Raw genomic sequence first — 19782 nt, forward strand, 5'->3', positions numbered from 1 at the left:
GATCCCTTCTTTCTGCCTGAACTTTTAATTGTTGTTTTTATGTATGTGCAATATATTGTATGTGTATTTTATTTTAACTTGTTTGAATGATGTTTAGTTTTACTTGTTTTTAAGATGTGTTTTTATTATGCATATGTTTAATCTGTTAGCTGCCTTGGTGGTGCTGAGGAGGGCAGAAAAGTGAAGTATAAATTTTGTAATTAATAAATACATCTAGGGAGATCCCGCTCAACTATGAAGGTCACTGTGCGACCTTCAGCCAGTCATTTCTCTCTCAGCTTAACCTACCTCACACACTTATTGTGAATATAATATAAAAAGTTTGGTATCTTTTGAGAGAACAAATGAGCAAGGAGACATGTGATTTTTCCTCACTATATACATAACTTTTAATTGATTTTACAAATTAAACTTAATTTCTATATGACAGAAACAAAACAACCCACTAGAATAGAATGGCATCATTCTTTCCTTTCCAAATACTTATGTCTTCATATTTACAGGTGGCCAGCCCACAAACACAAATCAATGACCTGAAACAGGAGTTGGTGTTGTGCATGATGTGGTATCAGAACACCTTGGGCGAACTCCAACTTCCTTGGAACTTTATAGAATTTTGAAGAATATGCAATCTTTGCTCTTCATTGGAGGAGATGCCTTACGCCTGGTGCAGAACTTTCTGACATTTCAGTTCAATACCAGACAGAATACCATCTGGTTTCTTCATCCCTCTTTACGATGTTCTCTCAAGCACTCATCGTTTCATGCCACTCTCCTGTCTAACTAGAGGTAAACAAAAGTTATCAATCAAAACTTGACATTAATCAGCAAGCAAAACCTTTATACATTTAAGTTCCTTTATTACATAGTCATACAGTTATTGGTTACCATAAGAGGGGAGTAGAAAAGAGTAAGAGTCCAGTAGCACCTTAAAGACTAACAAAATTTCTGGCAGGGCATGAGCTTTTGTGAGTCACAGCTCACTTCTTTAGATAAGAGGGGAGAAACATGTTCACTGCTCTGTGGTATGCTGAGGATGGGCAGGATAACAATATCATAATAATTTAAGGTGCCAGCCTTTATCTATAATGCCCTTCACAGAAGAAGAGTTGGTTTTTATATGCCGACTTTCTCTACCACTTAAGGAAGAATCAAACCGGCTTACAATCATCTCCCCTTCCCCTCCCCACAACAGACATCCTGTGAGGTGGGTGAGGCCAAGGGAGTGGGACTAGCCCAAGGTCACCCAGCTGGCTTCGTGTGTAGGAGTGGGGAAACAAATCCAGTTCACCAGATTAGCCTCCGCTGCTCATGTGGAGGAGTGGGGAATCAAACCTGGCTCTCCAGATCAGAATCCACTGCTCCAAACCACTACATCACGGTGGCTCTTCACAGCCTGGGACATACATATCTAAAGGATTGTCTTTGACATTCCTCACAACAGTTCCTCCTCTTTGTCTCATTCCCTGCAGTGTCCACTCCTATTGCGTGTTACGCCTTTTTCTATTCTTACATTTTAAAGACCAACAACATTCTGGGCAGGGATCTTTCTGGATTTCCTACATTTCAGTAAAACAATCTACTCATTATACCACATTGACTGTATTTTCTTTTTTTCCCTTCAGTTTGAGAACTCAAAATCCAGAATATTCCCTATTGCACTAAAACCTGAGTGAAACGGCATAAAAAATGAACAAATTCAAATATATATATATATATTCAAATATATATATATTTATATATACTGCCCTTTAGTTCTTACTGCTAGGAGGAAACTTATTGTAGTTTCTTTCTGAAATGCAAAATGTTTGCTAATTTTGTATACAATCCAAAAGGAAAAGCCATTTTAATTTTCCTTTATAGCAGTGAGAAAAATGGGAAGGGAGGTGACACAAGTGGAATTTGCCCACAAAACACGCTTAAATCGTAGCCCTGCTAATCAGCCATTTACAGTGAAATCCTAAGAAGAGTTACACCCTTCTAAGTCCAGTGGAGTCAATGGGCACAGAGAAGTATAAATCAGTATGGATTACACTCTGAATGAGTTATACTTTATTTTAGAGTTTATACTCAGTTTTGCTATTTAAAATAAACACTCAAGGTGGTTTGCAATTTTTTGTAAACAGCACAAACATTCAATGTAAAACAACTCACAAAACATGAGAAAGAACACTGGATCAGACCAGTGGTCCACCTAGTCCAGCATCCTGTTTCACACAGCAGCCAAACCAGTTTCCCTAGAAGACCAACAAACAGGGCATAAAGGCCATTATCTAAAAACATCTTTCAAAGCACTGGGGAACAAATTAACTAAAACAACAACAACAACAAAGCTTTGGACTGCCGCTGGAGGGATTCCAGCAAGGAAATTACTTGCAGTGTGGGGGTGGGGGGTGGGGGATGAGTCCCAGAAGTGGGGGCAGCAGCTGAGAAAGCCCTTGTGAGGATTTCCATCTATGGAATTTCCTGAGCAAGGACTGTTGCAGTAAAGCATCCTCGGCCAACCTTAAGAGCATAAGCCAGATCATGTGGGTAGAGGTGATGTGCTAGATAACCTTTAAAACCCTAACTGGTGTGGGTTTAAATTATCATCTGAACTTTGTATGGTGCCCAGAAGCAAACTGGCAGAAAGTGTAATAAGCATGATGCACTCATTGCAGTTGGCCCTATAGTAACTTACTAGTTGCATTCCAGACAGCTGGTGCTTCTGAAACATCTCTAAAGAGTGTGCTACAACAGTCCAGCCTAGATGCTACCAAGGCTTGTGTGACTGCGGCCCAATCCACCTTTCCAAGAGAGGTGGGAGCTGGCAGACCAAAATGAATGGGAAGAATGCACTCCCAGCTACCTGTCACACAGACTAATGGAGCTTTCAGGAGCACACCCAGGCAGCAAGTCTGATCCTCCAGAGGTGATACAACCCCGCCTAGCTCAGATCGAGTACCTATTCTCTGCTTGCTCCCTACCTGAACACATTTCTTTTCGGTCTAGATTTAATTTCAGCTTCATTAAACAATTTAGTTGATTAATTAACGATTAACCAACTAAGGTTGAAATCCTATGCATGCTTATTTGGAAATAAAATGCTTGAGCAAAACAGAATGGACTACTGAGTAAATACACATAAGATTGATCTGTTGGGTTCCAACTCCACTTAAATTCAGTGGGATTTACTTCTGAGTAAATATACATAAAAGTGTACTGTAAAATGTATAGCCCTAACATATGGTAGGTATAGAGTGCAGCTTTGAGAAGCACAATCATACCTTCTGTGTTTGCTTTAATGAAGTGCTCTGAAATTGAAGTGCTCCAAAAATTAAGCGCCATCAGCTTCAGGATGATTGATTAAATTTACATCCCACTCAAGACAGCATACACGGAGTTAGAATGTCCCCCATCCTGGCAGGTACCAGATCCAGAGTTGCTTGGCCTCAACAACAAAATCATGCTGCCTAGTGGAATGAAGTTGTGGTCCTTTAAAGAGGAGCCCTTTTGAACTCCATCACAACAAATTACGCCTCTGTCCTTAAGAAAACCTGTATAGTCGCCATTAGCCACAAATTTCCATAGGATTTTCAAGGCAAGAGGTGGTTTGCCATTGCCTGCCTCCACATCACGACCCTGGTATTCCTTGGAGGTCTTCTATCCAAATACTAGCCAGGGCCGTTCCTGCTTAGTTTCTGACCAGCTCAAGCTAGCCCGGGGCTATCCAGGTTAGAGCTACATGAGACACATACTTCCCAGTAAACGGGCAAAGGCTCAGGTTACAATCAACACTTACCTGGAAGTGATCCAACGAGAATTACAGACAATAACAAAAACAAGATAACACTAGACCCTAAATATTTCCTGCTCAGTATGGTCCCATCAAATTTGCCTTTGAGATTTCATGATGTTTTTAAGTATGCTGCAACGGCAGCCAGAGCGGTTCTGGCAAGAACCTGGAAGCAAATGCAAATACCCGAAATAGAAGACTGGAAAGAAAAACTGCTAGACTACGCCAGTATGGCCAAATCGACTTTTATGCTGAACCCCAATCATAAGGAACTTACAGAACAATTTGACAAAAAGTGGGAATCATTTTACATTTACATGACTTCCAGTTAATGAAATGATTGATATATACCGAATAGCACTAGGACGAGTAATAGGCAATATTCTATCCATTATGCTCCAACCACACATCATGTAACTTCTGGGTTTTCAAATTATAACACACTTTTATTATGCAATAGGTAGAAAATCTGATTTTTATATTTTTTTACAATCACACATTCAGATACATTTTATTTTACTTAACATTCATGCTTGCTATATGGTATTGCATTCGACGAAGTTTATTTTTTTCATTGAATCTGCTATATTGTTTTTGTATATCAAACGGTTTTAACCCTTCCCTTTTTTTTCCTTTTTGTATCCCCTTAAATATAAAAATAAACCTAAAAAAAACAAAAAACACTTACCTGGAAGTAAGCTCTAAGACTCAGAGGGACTTACTTCCGGGTAAATGAAAGTGTTTTTCCTCCGCGCAGATACGTGAAGTATGGGTTTTGAAATCTACATTGTGAAAAGCAAACGGGCTTCATTTTATGTGGCAGAAACTCTGAATAGTCTAACCTCGCTCTTATCGAGAGACCATGCTTTTAAAACCCTTGGGCGTCTACCCAAGAACCATAGAGACGCCACCGGAAGCCCGCACCGGATGTCAGCGCAGCGACGTGAGCGCGCGGGCGTCTGGGAAGCAGCACCGTTCCTTCCGCTTTGCTTTTGGCTCGCAGTTAGGTGCCGGAGCCTGGAGGAGAGGAAACATGGCGGCGGAAGAGTGAGTTGTTATGGGAGCGGGTAGGGCCGGGGGGAATCCGCCGCCATCCGCGGCGAGGGTGGGTTTCGCTGGGCTTCTGAGGGGCTTGTGGAGTGCCGGGGCGGCCAGAGGTAGAGGAGAACCCTGTATGGCTGTTCGGGGAAGGGAGAAGAGGGTGTCGCGAGCGCAGCTGCGGCTCCGAAGACCGGTGTATATTTGGCATGGCGCCGGATGAGCGAAACTCAACAGCCTGAAGTGCAGTGGGGCTGTTAGGGGCAGCTCGGGGAGGGTTAGAAGGCGGGGACTTGCGCTGGGTCGGTGCGCTGCTCGTGTTGAGATTTCAGGAGAATCGTGTTTGCTTAAGTGGCAAAAAAGGGTATATGAAAAAAACAACAAAAAAAAAAACTCCCCGCCTCACTTCCCTGGGGTGGGAGAAATGCTGATTATTTATTTTGCCCCAAACCCAATCAACTGCATTTTGACAGGTTTAGCATTGCTTTAAAAAGACACGTATGCAAACGGTTCAAAAAAATTTCTCATAAATGTGTTCTTGTATAGTTCTGGTGTTTTTTTCTGTCTGCCTTTAGTAGCCTGTCAGTAAATGTGGCTCCTTACGTATGATGATCTTGCTGTTTGCTTTTAGACCTAAAAGGAAAATACCACTGGTCCCAGAAAACCTGCTTAAGAAAAGAAAGGCCTATCAGGCAATCAAAGCTACCCAGGCAAAGCAGGCTTTGCTGGATAAGAGAAAGGTATGATGTGATAAGAGAATAGTTATTTATTTATTTAGGATATTTCCCTCCATCCCGTTTTTCTCCATTATATTTATTTTGTTTAAATTAAGTTATACTCTACCTTTCTCCCAGTGGAGACCCAATGTGGCTTATATAGTTGTCTGCTGATAAGAACATAAGAAAGGCCCTGCTGGATCAGACCAAGGCCCATCAAATCCAGCAGTTTGTTCATACAGTGGCCAACCAGGTGCCTCTAGGAAGCCACTAACAAAACGACTGCAGCAGCACCATCCTGCCTGTGTTCCACCGCACCCAAAATAATAGGCATGCTCCTCTGATACTAGAAAGAATAGGTATGCAGCATTATTCTCACAACGACCCTGTGAGGTAGGTTTGGCTGAAAGTATGACAGGCCCATGGTCGCCTAGCAAATGTCCATGGCAGAGTGGCGATTCTTGGCAGTAAAGCAGAATGAATTGGTTGGTAGGAGGGCGATTTAAACCTGTTTCTGATTATTATTTAGATACTTCCTTAGAAAAATGGGTACTAATTTGTTTCTATAGCTTTAAAAACATACAGAATACAGACTTTGTGGATTCAAATTAAGTATGCAGTAAGTTCTTAAATATTCAGCTTAACTTTTTTTGAAAACTTGATCCTGGTGATCCCAAATAGGGTGTGTTGTTTGACCTAGCAGTTGTGACAGGTTTTCATAGACATACGCTGGTTGGATTCACCCCTAGAAAATGCTTCTTTCCAACATTCCCTTCTGTTTTAGTGTGCCCATCTCTTTTGTCATAAAGCTTCCCTGTCCTGCCTCACCCCCAAACCTACAGAAGCAAGTAGCCTCAACTGGAAGCAATTATCAGTAGTCGTTACTGAGAAGATTGTGAATAAAAGATCATCACCTTTTTAATTTTTCTGATTTTAGAATCGGAAAGGCAAACCGATAAAATTCAAACGCCTTGAGGCGTTTGTTCGTGACTCTCATCGGAAACGTAGAGACGATGTCCGTCTGAGGCGCATGGAGCACAGACCTGGACTGATGCTACTGCCCGAGGGACACAAGCTGGCATTTGCTGTACGGATTGCTGAGTAAGGAGCTGCATTATCACCAATCTGCTGGTTTTTCTCTGGCTTTCCCCCCTCATGTTTGCTTCTGAATTTGCTGGCTGTATGAAAATTAATCAGCTTTTTGGCAATACGCATTGGTGGTATTGATAAAATTTGGAAGGGCTAAAGACTTCGTTGAATGGGGCGCTGAATAAAAATAGAAGGCTTACCCTTTAAACAGTCTGAGATAGTATATTACGGTTACATATGCTGAATGTACTTTCTAATCTATAGGTTGGTTCTGAAAGGACCCCTTTAGCATTAAGCACAGTAATGAAGCAGGGGTATACAGGATCATATCTTCAAGGTGGAGGATTTGGAAACTGATGTTTATTTTTTCCCTTGATTCAGAGTTAAAGGGGTGAGTCTACAGGTTTTGCGCGTCATACAGAGGCTGCGGTTGAGAAAGATTTACAGTGGCACGTTTGTCAAGCTGTCGCCAGCGTCACTGAAAATGCTGCGGATTGTGGAGCCTTATGTGGCATGGGGGTTAGTATGCCTTTGCTTTTGAGTGAGTGGTGGAGTTGTGAAGTGTGAAGATACATAAAGGGTCTGGGAAACATGGTTACTTCAAAGAGCACTAACTAGGTATATATTTTTACATCTTATTAACGGAGCTTCAGAAAAATCAGTAGGTGTCTTTGTGTTGTTGTTGCCCTTGGAAGTGTTGGGGCTGCACAGAGGCTAAGTTTGCTTGATTGGAAGCAGGAGCAGCCTTGTAAAAAATCATAACTCAAAGTAGAATGAAACCTGGTCCTTTTCCTGAATTCTCTGTGGTTTGCAGAGGACTCTGGCTATGTATGTTTTTAGATCATGAGCTTGTAGGCCCTTGCCACCATAATACATTAATCTGTAAGTTTCCCTTTCCCAGTAATTAACTTTCCTTTTTGCCCAGTAAATTATCTTCCCATTTTGCATAATGGAGGACAGTGTCACTGGAAAAGTTGCATACTTATGACCCAAGATGGTCCAGTATACTTTTTTATTGGCACTGCAGATGCATAGAAGTCTATATCAAGCTAAGACAAGGGGAAAGTTAAGGTAGTCTAGAAAGACGGAAGTGTGAGCTTCAGAAATATCTGCTGCCCAGTTCAGTCAGCTTATGCAGATAATTACTAATAGTACATTCACCTTGGAGAGAGGCCTGTACTGAAGATGGTCAAATCAACGCTTGGAAAACTTCTGGCAGGTAACTGCATGAGTAATTCCAGTGTTGTGACTCTAAATAAGTTGCCATTTCTTGAGATTTTTGCAGTGTTTGTTCTCCAACAGCAGAATCACCAATTTTGTATTTATGCAGGTACCCTAACCTGAAATCTATTCGAGAGCTGATCCTGAAACGAGGCCATGCCAAAGTCAACAACAAGAAGCTTGCTCTTACAGACAATGTTCTGATTGAAAAGCATCTGGGTAAGAGGACATTAAAGGGGTTGGGAGACACTAACTTTGGAGTAGCTTGTGGTTCATGGTGGTGTGTGTGTGTGTGTGTGTGTGTGTGAAGTGCCATCAAGTCTCAGCTGACTTTCAGCAAACCCAGCAAGGGAATTTCAAGTCAAGTGAGAAGCTGATGTGGTTTGCCTGTGCCTTCCTCTGCAGTCTTCCTTGCTGGTCTCCCATCTAAGTATTGATCCTTCTAAGCTTCCGAGATCTGATGAGCTTGGGCTATACCATATCGCCTTCCCTCCCTCATGGCAATGTAGCAGAATTATAATAGCATATGGTTATGTTACTGATTATATAATGTATTGACACTTGAACTTCTATTTTTTTTTTTAATTTCTCTTTAGGAAATCATGGTATCATTTGTCTGGAAGATCTTATACATGAAATTTACTTAGCTGGGAAACATTTTCACGAAATCAATAAATTTTTGTGGCCGTTCCACCTGTCAGTGGCTCGTTATGCTGCCCGTAATAAAATGGGGTTCCGCAAGGAAATTGGTGATCCTGGATTTCGAGGCGATGGGATCAACCAGCTCATACGACATTTGAACTAGACCCAAGTGAGTACTGTGGTACCAGCTTTTTGTGGAGTTTTTGGGTGTGTTCTTGTGCTATGCTTCTTGTTACATTTTCTTCTCGCTTCTTAACTAGTTTGTATATAATGTTAATAAAAGAATGTGAGATAAAGGTTTCCTATAACAATCAAAAGGGTCCTGCTTCCATGATGGATTACTTCTAAATGAAAAGTGGAGTACCTAACAAGAAATACTCAAGAATGCAAATTGTAGGAAGCAGTGTCATCAAGCTAAATCCTAAGATTTGGATGATGAAGAGAGGTAATTGTTTAGTGTAAAGTTCATACAGAAGATTCAGTCCTGGTCATTGAAAGGAACTCAGGTAGCAAGGTTGGGAAAGACCTCTGAGATGCTGGAGAATGTCTGTTTCTGGACAGGGTTAATAATACTGATCTAGAGAGATCAGTGGTATGACTCTACTTTTCATACCCAATTTTGCTCAGATTTGTTGTAGACTTTAAATAGATACCTGTACAATGCAGCTGGAATGAAGGTTTTCTATACATTGTGATATAATTGTCTAAATACATACTTCACAGGGAAGTGAAGAAAGCAGTTTTAACCTTAGAAATTTAATTTTGACTTTGAACATGAACGTCAGTTGTGGTGTGGGGAAAGGTAAGCAGTTAGCAGCACAAAAGCCCCATTAAAACCTAACAGTCTTTAGGATCCCACATTCATCTGGAGGCCGTCACTGGTACCTTAAAGGGAAGGTTGAAATAGTGGGATGCCTAATTGCCTCCCGTGCAGTCATGAGGTTAAACTTTTACTGGATCTTGTGTTTTTCCCCTCCCCGTTGTAAAATAGTTGATTGTCTAGGAGAGGCTATTTCAGTTGCAAGAAAAGTATCCCATACAGTTTCTTTCAATGCAATTAATTCTTTGCCTTGAAAAATCTATATAATACAATTTGTCACAGGTTTTTCTAGTGCGCTTTTTCTTAAGGTGCTGGACATGACTCTGGAACTTCTTAATAAAACGTGGTTTTTTAATGTATATTTTTCCTATTTAAGAAACTTTCTTATGAACACTAGGAAACATTCTGGAAGATTTGTACTCCATGATGTACATCTGTTCTTCAAAGATTACTGGGACTGCTGCATAATGTTTTATCTGAGACTATGTAAGAGGAGAACACGGATGAAAGATCAACTAGACTTCTTAATTCAATTGGAAGATATCCGAGCTGTGACTTAAAAGTTGCCCTATGCATTACATGGAATACAGGCTGTTGAAGAAAAGAGCGGCTTCAGTTCCAAGACATCCCTGCCTTTTCTCCTCATTAACATATACCTGCGATGTGGACGCTTTGTAACCCAAATACTGGTTTTTGGAAATATTTTCAGAATATATTTTCCCACCACTGTTGTGGGAATACTTGGCATCTAAGTTAAGATTGTTTGTTTTTGAAATTAATATGGGAACGTGCTGTTGATGTGCTCAATAAAATTTTGATAAAACTCTACAATATAGCAAGTGTTCTTCCCCCCTCCCCCCCTTGTACTCGAGCTGTCACTTTTCTCCCAGGTGGTGGTTAGCCTTGCCTTCTCCTACTTTAGGCTCTTTGGCCATCTCATTTCCTTAAAATAATAGGCAGGATGAGTCCAGTTCATGAATTACTTTGGCATGCAGAGACTCTGAAATTTTAAATGTTTTTGCTTAAGGTGAGGTTTGTTAATTTTTGTATGCATTGCAAACATGGGAACTTGATTTAGGAAAGCCATTTCATTTATGCTTTCATATATAATAAATCTGGGCATTACATACTTCTGAGCTGTTGGTAGACACCCAAGGGCAATAGAATGTAATTCTGAGAGAACATGGGTAGAAATACAATTAGATAACTGAGTATTCAAAACAAAGTATGGAAATGGGCAGCATGTTTTTTCTCTTAATTGTGCAGAAATACAGCCATCTGGTGGAAAGGGCAAGGACTACAACAACGGAATATTATTCCTACATCAGCTGTAGAAAAAATGCCATTAACTTGTTCATCTGTAATTCTGGAATGCAAGTATATTGAGTGGGGAGGGAGAGAACCATGCAGTGACTCTTATGTACAGGAAGAAAGCTTGATAGTTTTGGAACACTTTGTATTCTTCATAGATTTTCATCATCTGGTATCCTCTGGTATCCTCTGCAAGTTTGGTTGTCTAAAACAGATTCCTGAGGGAGTTTGCTGCTCCCCCCCCCCAAGTGTGAGAACTGTTAACTCCTACCTTTCTTGTTTAACCTCTTACCAATCTAGATCTGTACTCTTATCCCATACCAAGTTTATGCAAGAGTTGTTGCTGAATGATTTAATAAAAACATTTTACTAAATTCAGCTACATAATTATATCCTACACATTTAAAATGGATTAAAACGGAAATGAGCCATCATTGGGGGGGGGGGGGGAAGCCTCAAGCACCAATATTTTAAAAGGCAGAACATAAAATCTCTGAAGCCAGCCAAGTTCATCATAGTATTTGTCTAGGAAATGATCATAACAAATAAATGAAGCGTAATAGGTAAATTTTAATTGTGCTGAAAGCTCAGCAAGTGTTCCAGTGGACAGAGGTAGGTTGTTTCAAGGCTGGGGTACCACAATAGAGAAGTATCCATTTCATCTGCCCACCTAACTTCACATGAAGCTGCCTTATACTGACAGACCATTGGTCCATCACAGTCAGTATTGTCTACTCAGACTGGGTCTCTGGAAGAGGTCTTTCATATCATCTACTACCTCATCTTAAATTGGAGGTGCTGGAGGTGCTGGGGATTGAACCTGGGACCTTCTGCATGCAAAGCAGATGCTCTACCACAGAGCCATGCCCCCTCAACTTCAGATGACATGGAGCAGAGTATGGCTAGCCAAAGGTCACCTAGAATGTTTCCAGGCAGAGTGGGGATATAAACCAGGGTCTTCCAGATCCTACTCCAATACTAAACACTGCCTTTACACAAGCTAGTCTCTCAGCTTGCATCTGCAATATAATAATACCAGTGGATGTTTTTATAATATTTTCACTGGTGAGTCATCTCAAGCAGGTCTCTGGGCAGGTGGTATATAAATTCCACAAACTGAAAAAAATCACAGAACATTGAAAACACTATTTCAGTGGTGAGCATTATCATCCTTTTCACTTTCTACTAACATCTAGCTTACCGTAGAACAGCAATGAGCATTTATCCATCCCCTCTACACAAGACATTCCCTTAAAATTTAATACTGTTGCTAAGTTTTGCTGTGTTTAGTTATGACAAGATAAGTAGATGTGTTGGTTTGAAGCACAAGAAAGTCCCCATACTTCACTAGTTAAGATAAAGATAAGCTGAAAACTCCCAAGTGTAATATTCATAATTTTAAAGGCTTTATTCTACAAAACAATGCAAACATTAAAAAAGGTATTTGACTGACATTTACAACACTACATTCCTGTCGAAGAGGAAGAAAAAAACAGTCTGTTTAGGATACAGAATAGAAACCCTAATTCCCATAACTCTCCCCTCTCCCAAATGTTTATGCAGGTTTTATATTAGCAAGATACAATGACAGAAAAACTCAGACCCCAGGATTGTTAGCCTATACAGCAACAATATTTCTCCACGAACATGGTTCAAGATAGAAAACCCAGCTGTTATACTGTGTTTATTTCTTTGTTGCCATTTTTTAATCCAGGTTGAAGAGAAAGGTGTTTCCATCATCATCAAACCTGGAACATCTAAGCATGCACTGGGAAGACAGCTTAGGGTAAAAAGTCTGTAGCAAAAGCAGCAAGGCCCCAATTGCTACAAAGTGCTTTTTTGCTGTTGACATTAGTCAAACTGGACTACAACAGATCCCCAGGATCTGTTCAGAATGTGATTACAACTGGCTATGACAGTGTATGGAAAGACAGCTTATATACAATGATGGCATTTGCCCAATCAAGAAAAGGACTCCTTTTTGTAGGCCACCGTACTGCTGACTTTGTGGATAGTAGTCGTGAAGGAACGAAGGCGGACTTCTTCTGAATTAGCAATGAACTGTGGGCCTGACTCCTCCCATTTTTGTGGAACTTCCAAGTCTTTGTCTGTGTAAATTAGTAAATCAAATGCACCTGTAGGGAAAACAAGCATTCTACTATTTCTGCATCCATAGCTTGATGATTATTTAGTACAGGGGTTCCCTACATGGTGTCTGCAAACCTCTTTCGTGGAGCCCAAGTGATTTTTAGAAAGTGGGTGGGGTTCTTACCCAGCAGGGTTTCTGATTTGCCACTGAAGATCTGATTGGCAGTCGTTTTGTCATTGCGCCCACCACCCTCTGCCAGAATTTCAAAAGTGCCCACAAGCTCAAAAAGGTTGGGGACCCCTGGTCTAGTGTATGCAAATTGCATTGGCTTTGCCATGAGTATGTAAAATGTGAAACTGTAGAGAACTCTATTCAGACTGACCCCTTGGTGACTGCCATTTCCCCTTCTTCCCAGAAGCCTTGTGTAACTTTATACTAGCTCTACTCAGCACCACCTAATAACCAGATATGCACCATATTCTAAAGAGGTTGCAGATGACTGGTCTTATAATGGCCAAAGCATGTTTTATCACTCCCCCCTTTTGTTCTTTAGCATCTCGTACATAATCCTGTTGACTTACTTGAAATTTAATTTAATTTTTTCCCAATGTGCATTTACTTGCTTTGGATTTTATTGGTATTTTGTAATCACAGGCAATGCAATATAAATAAATATGTCAGAATTCAGTAACCCCTTTTCCAGTTCCAAAAGAACGCCTGTATGCAAATAAGCATTTAGGCGTAACTTGCTTATAACTTTTAGTGTTTCTTCAAAGCAGTCGTTAAGAGAACTTATAGAATAATGTAAATCACAACTGAATAAAAAATAGGTAAGTGTTTCGGTTTTCATTCCAAGTTTCAAACTGTAATCCAACTATTTAGAGGAACTCAGGGGCAGCACTGGCATATGGTTGTTAACACACTTGATGAACAGTTTGAGATCCTCTCTGAAGCTTCTTAATGTGTTTGGACATCTTTCTGGAATAATATGGTGTCAGTTTCAGACTTGGATACCTCACTGTTCACCTCTAACTGCTGATAATCTATGATTGAGTTAAACAGTAGTGGTTCCAATGCAGGCCAATGGTTTACTTTTTCAGAGGAGACTGTTCAGAGACTTCTTTAAAGCAGTTAGGTTGTAAGTATGTGAAAAGATACCAAGCTGCAATATCTATTTTCCTTCCTTTATAGCCCCCAAAGGCATTTGGTATTTCAGTAGCATAAAATGAGAAAATACTTACAAGTAGTTTCTAACAAAGGAAGAAATGTCACTGTAGCTGTTATTTGTCTGATAACAGATTTAATTTCATCCTGAATAGCCTTTTGAGATTTCTGTCTTGGTGCACTAAAATGACAATACAAATAAAAACACAAAGTTGTCAATAAAGTTTGACAAGATAAATGGATATTCTTCCTTATCTCTGTATTATTTTATTGCATCTGATGAAGTGCTCTCAGGTTTATGAAAGCTCATGAAGCAACACGTTAATTCAAGCTGCCATGTGACTTCTTGCTTTTCCTACTGCCGATTAATAGGGCCAAAGTTCTGGTATTAGCTTCTTTTCCTGGGGTGTTGTCTTAACAGAATGTGTGCCAGATGTTAATCATTATGCATGCCAGTGTTTCCACACCAAGATGAGCTTTTCAAAGTTGGAATGCAGTTGTGTGTTGTGTGGGAGGATAGGAACACTCGGCTAGCAAAATATGCAATGCAGAATGTCACAAGAACCCTAGAAGACACATGGCCCCAACTCTCTGTACAAGGCTCAGTGCTGCAAGCTGAGCCATTTTTGCTGCACTTACTGAACAGATAGACATTCCCCTGAATTTCAGTGTTCACTGTGAGAGTTAAGAAAGCCTCCTATATTACAAATTAGCAGGGGACTGCAATGGGGTGCCAGTGGCTGCCAAGGTGCCTGCCAAATGTTTTTAGAAAGTGGGCGTGACTAGGCAGGGCTCCTGCTCAGCAGGGCTTCGGACTGGCTGTGCAAATTAAAATAATGTTTCAGCAGCAGCTGTTGCCATAGTGTTGGTTTTATTCTCTCCCCCCCTCCCCCGCCGTTTCCCAGTGTATTTTTAAATTTAGTCCTCTTGTTTTGCATATAGGCTTCATTTGTGTGTGTCTTCCTTCTGGGGTGGCCACCACCCTGTTTCAGAACTTTAAAGGTTCCCATAGACTCAGAAAGGTTGGGGATGCCTGAAACTAGCCAAGTTTTGACTAGCAAATTCCAACAGACAAAGAACTACTACACACGTTAGGTTTCTAATTGGTCACTTCGGGAGGATTTCTTATGGAGTGTACCTTCCCACACATCAAGAGTATTGGAGAAGGTGTCGCTGTTAGTTCCAGCACTTGTTGAACTTTGAGTGATGGCACCCAAGTAGCAGAAACTTCTCAGTAAAGGTACCCTTCTTACAAAACGTCATTCCTGGAGGTGCCCAATAAATTACTCTGCTCCCTATCCTGAAGGCATTTAGGGTATGAGGGTACAGTTAATTGTTGCTGGTTTATGGTGTCATGCTTTTTAAATCTGTTGCAGTTAAGATGGCAATACTAACTTATATTGAGAAACTGTTTTTACACATTTTTGTCACACACCCCTGGCACTGTTGTGCAGTGTGGCAGATGAATTGCAAAATAAATAAGTCCAAACAAATACATTTAAGGCCCAAATCAGACAAAACATGTAAAGTGAAGGCCTTATGCAGCAATTATGGTTTTTCTACATTCAGCTTGAGACATCGGGGAGGGGGATCTGAAGAAAAAGCCAGATAAATGTCCACATCTCCTCCTCGTTTTCAAATAACAATTACAATCAAACTTACTTTTCATCCTTTGCAGCTTTGTCACATTCAATGTCGAACTGCCACCTTTCAAGAACTTCACTGGTTTCCTTACTGGAGATCACCACAACTAGCCGCTGAACTGAACACTCAGCGAGCCATTCTGAGAAGAAAATAGCCAGGATTTGAAGAACATTTCTACCATCTAAAATTGTTCACTTGAATCAACACTTCCACTGACTTCTACATGTGGTCAGGCCCTGTATTGTAAAGGTTTCATGCCCAAGCTCACGTGTCCCAGTACTGTAGTCACAGATAGCAAGAAAGAAAGTGTTGTATCCATCTCATACAAATTTTGGCAACCATTTTCTTTCCCAAGGGAAAACTATGGACAGTTTCAATATATGGGCAGTTTAAATACAAATATGAATGTCAGGACACTAAGAGCCATAAAAATATTTCCATGCATTAGAATCAACTTAAGAAGCACCTGTTCTCCGTTACAGATATACAAATTCTCTAAGATTCATCATTCAACATATGGATTTGACATTTAAATGGCAAATTGAATAAACAGAATTTGTAAATTAAATGTCATAGCTGAGACAGGCTACTGCTTACAACCCACTGATTAAACACAATTAAAATCAAAGTACCTTTTAGCTGTCCTACTACATTGTTCAGATAGTTTTTAAGTTCAGAGTCTGCAGTTACAAGCATAGTAAGTCCATATTTCTGAACATGCATAAAGGTTTCAGCAGGATAGATCCCACGTTGGTATAAGATACTGTTGATGCCATATGCTGAAGTGAAGAAAAACATTATGAGGAACTTGCTCACGTTACAAAAGTACCAGTACTCAATTCTACCTTCCCTTTCTATTCTATCAATTGCCTATAGCCTTCGGAAACTATTCAAAGTGTTGGTTCTTACTTTTAAGACCCTAAACAGCTTGAGACTGGGGTACTTGAAGGATGGCCTATTCTAACCACTATTCTGCCCCACAAGCTAAGATATTCCTTCCTATGCCTGCAGAAGCGAGACAGGCGGCAACCAGACAAAGGGCCTTTTCAGTGGCAGCTCCTTTGAAATTTCCATCCCCATGAAAGCTTGACTTGTATGCACATCACATGCTTCCCCCACCCAAAAACATTAAAATGCATGTCTGAACCAGAAGAAATAGGTCCATCTAGCTCAGCACTTCTGCCTCCCGATAGTGATCAGGAAAACCAGCCTGGGGAAAGCGTGGATGTGCAAGCCATACATCTGAGGAAGTGAACTCGGAGTCAAGAAAGCTTATTCTTGAACACAGTTTGTTAGCCTTTATGGTGCCATCGGCCTCCTGATTTGTCCCGTTTAACCACAGGGGTCATTACTGACCCATGGGGTGACTTCACATCCTGACGTTTACTAGGCAGACTGTGTTTACAGAGTGGTTGGTTGCCAGTGCCTTCCCCAGTCATCTTCCCTTTACCCCCAGCAAGCTGGGCCCTCATTTGACCCGACCTTGGAGGGATGGGCTGGAAGGCTGAGTGACCCTTGAGCCGGCTACCTGAAACCGACTTCCGTCGGGATCGAACTCAGGTCGTGAGCAGAGCTTTTAACTGCAGTACTGCAGCTTACCACTCTGCGCCACAGGGGTCTCCTGATTTAGGAGTATTAAGAGTTTGAAAACGTTATAAAAAAATACTGTTCGCACTTTGTTCGGCCCCTTTAGCTGTGAAGGCGTCTTCCAACCATTTATAAGCCGTGGTATCCAAAAACCCTTTTAAAGCGATGTTTTTTTTACAACATTTTCAAACTCTTAATACGTCGCTGGGAACGCAAAGTGCGGTAACCCCCTTCGTTAGCTGCTCCCAAACAACAAAGCACCAGATATACTGCTCCCAAACAAGAAGGCCTCCCTTTTTCTGAGCTGTCACAGCCAGCAGCTCCAAACTGGGCTGTGACAGCACGTTGGTGGCGTCTTGGATGGGACTACGCCCAGCTTCTCCGCGCATGCTCAGAAGCCCTTCCTCGTCTCCTGATTACCGGGGGGGGGGGCAGGGCAAGAAACAGAACCGCGCGATGACGCGATGCCGGAGGCCCTTCGGCTGTTGGCCCGATGAAGGCCTCGGCTCGGACGCCGTTTCCTCTCAGGTCTCCCGGCACACAGCGGCCGCCGAGTCCCCACATGCTCCCTCGGAGGAAGCGGGCTCCTGTTCCCGTCCACCCCCCCCCCCGACCCCTTCCCCGGCTACTCACAGAAAAACTCGGCGACAATCTCCGCGCTGCCCCGCAAGGTGATGCCCTGCTCCCGGCTCTGCTGCTTCGCCATCGGGGACGCGGAAGGCCGAGCGGGGCTCCGCTTAAGGAAAAGAAGGCAAACAGCGGCGGCAGAAGAAGGTTCTTTTAAACGCCGTTTGCTCCGTTTTAAAAAACGTTCCGTTCCCGCCACCTAGTTCAAAACTTGACTCCGCCTCCTTCAGGCGTACGTCATGTAACGTGCTGCGCAAAACGCGGGTAGGCGCTAGAGCGCAGGCGCATAAAGGGACAGCGGCGCAAATCGGCTCCCCGTGCGTATACGGCGGGCTGAGAGTTTCCCCGCCCACCTTTTCCTTTTATTGCGCATGCGGGAGATCTTTAGGCTTTGCTCCTCTGGAAGGGAGAGGATTGTGGGGTCTCTGTTAATAATGGTTGTGGCGTAGCTAGGTATTGAGCGATTTGCTTTATTAGTTAAAAGTACATTGGGATGCAAGAGAGGGACGCTGGTGTTTGGTGAATCAAAACAGTCGAGAGTGGGGCCTACAGGGCCTCCCTCATTTTTTAATTCTCATAAACCCATCTTGATCCTGTTTACAGTAGTTCCATTAAGTAAATTCACAGTGGGTAGATGTATCTGAAGAAGTGAGCTGTGGCTCACGAAAGCTCATACCCGACCAGAAAATATTTTTGTTAGTCTTTAAGGTGCTACCGGACTCTTGCCCTTTCTGACTGCATTAAGTAAGTTAACTGGTGTGCAGTACCATTCACGCAATGGTTTCAAATTTCATGGGAGAAATGTTGTGGCTCCCTTCAAAGCACCCTGTTTTGGAACGGGTCTGCTGCTTCTATCTTCTTTTATCTCGGATTATTTTATTTTGAAAGATTTTGCGAGGCTCCCAGTTTTTGGCACTCATCAGCTTTCGCTTAGAATCTTGGGCTAAAACCCTGTTTTACAACTAGTCTAGCTAACATACCAAGTATACGGGCTTGAGAATATTTAGCTAAAAAGCAAGTGTTTAGAAAAAAAAAACTTACAATATCTGAATCTTCAATTGAAAATTATGCTGTGAACATAAGAAAAGGAGCATGCTCATCCCTTCTGTGAAATTTGTAAAAATTGCCTCCTAGTTAACTGCAGCTTTTCTGCACATGATGTTTTCTAGCCAGCTTGTACTGCTGGTGAATTCTGACCCAGTGGGAGATTAGACTCACCTGGCTAGGAGTGGACCAAATAGAATGAGAGTGTAATACATACAAATTTATTGTATACAAAGTAAAATAAAAAATAAAAATACGAAGAACCTACACTCCGCACTGAAGAACGGATTCCCTAAGCAATCACACTTGCACACCCAAACCCGAACAAGAGGGCACACTTACAAAAAATGGGAGGAAATTGGGAAGCTTTAGGGAAGTGACATACAACCTTAAATCTGGGGTTGGAGGACTGGAGTTGATTCAATGGAGACTGGAGGAGCTGGAAAAGCCAGGGATGAGGGGTGGGGTAGAGTACTGCTGGGGTTCTCAGAAGGAAACGAGAGTTCTGACCAGCAGAGATCTGGACCAGGGATCGGAGGAACAATTTGCTGGGTCTGGGGTCCTATTATTGACAGAAGGACTGCTGAGTAGATGGGCGTTTGACTGTTCTGACTGGATAAAAAGTTTAAATCTCACTGGCTGGTTTAAAGTTAACAGCTGTTAAACTTCAAGTGCAAAAAATGCCTTGATTAGGCTATTGTGAACCAAATCTATATAAGCACTACGAGCTTGACTTAGTCAACAGAATTAGCATACTTTAAGTTGGAGTGAGCTAGATATTAATGGACACAAAATCAGGAGATATGTGGATGAGGCCACATATCTCCTGAAATGACTTGAGTGCCCTTCTTGATTGAGTGAAAAAAGGAAGAAGAACTGGCAGTTGCTTACTGAGATGGCAAAGTCTTTAGACTGGGCAGACCCCTCTGGGGTATGTCAGGGTATTGGGTGATGTCTCCAGTGTTGAAAAGTATTTTGTTATTGAGAAGGTTATGCCACTGAGCTGGGGGAGATT

General features: G+C 41.7%; 2 protein-coding genes across 2 annotated transcripts; one reads left to right on the top strand and one right to left on the bottom strand.

Moving 5' to 3' along the window:
• The first annotated feature begins 4793 nt into the window (after positions 1-4793).
• On the top strand, positions 4794-8647 carry RPL7L1 (ribosomal protein L7 like 1). Its single transcript, XM_056855885.1, has 6 exons — positions 4794-4822; positions 5445-5553; positions 6467-6630; positions 7000-7137; positions 7949-8058; positions 8436-8647. The coding sequence occupies exons 1-6, from the start codon at positions 4809-4811 to the stop codon at positions 8642-8644; spliced, it is 744 nt and encodes a 247-aa protein (XP_056711863.1). The 5' UTR covers positions 4794-4808; the 3' UTR covers positions 8645-8647.
• A 3849-nt stretch (positions 8648-12496) lies between these two features.
• MAD2L1 (mitotic arrest deficient 2 like 1) lies at positions 12497-17817 on the bottom strand. The gene is made up of 5 exons (XM_056855886.1): positions 17730-17817; positions 16142-16288; positions 15528-15648; positions 13943-14046; positions 12497-12747 (listed from the first exon to the last, which is right to left on the bottom strand). Exons 1-5 carry the CDS (start codon positions 17800-17802, stop codon positions 12575-12577), a joined length of 618 nt encoding a protein of 205 aa, XP_056711864.1. The 5' UTR covers positions 17803-17817; the 3' UTR covers positions 12497-12574.
• Between the last annotated feature and the right edge of the window lie 1965 nt (positions 17818-19782).

This window comes from Euleptes europaea, chromosome 9 (genome assembly GCF_029931775.1).
Source record: "Euleptes europaea isolate rEulEur1 chromosome 9, rEulEur1.hap1, whole genome shotgun sequence".
NCBI classification, from domain to species: domain Eukaryota; kingdom Metazoa; phylum Chordata; class Lepidosauria; order Squamata; family Sphaerodactylidae; genus Euleptes; species Euleptes europaea.

Coding starts and splice junctions, on each gene's coding strand:
- RPL7L1 (XM_056855885.1), top strand. Junction 5,554..6,466: donor CTTTGCTGGATAAGAGAAAG/GTATGATGTGAT, acceptor TTCTGATTTTAG/AATCGGAAAGGCAAACCGAT. Junction 6,631..6,999: donor TTTGCTGTACGGATTGCTGA/GTAAGGAGCTGC, acceptor CCCTTGATTCAG/AGTTAAAGGGGTGAGTCTAC.
- MAD2L1 (XM_056855886.1), bottom strand. CDS start 17,802: ATGGCGAAGCAGCAGAGCCGGGAGCAGGGCATCACCTTGCGGGGCAGC. Junction 16,289..17,729: donor GATTGTCGCCGAGTTTTTCT/GTGAGTAGCCGG, acceptor TCTTCACTTCAG/CATATGGCATCAACAGTATC. Junction 12,748..13,942: donor TCCTTTGTTAGAAACTACTT/GTAAGTATTTTC, acceptor TTTTCCCTACAG/GTGCATTTGATTTACTAATT.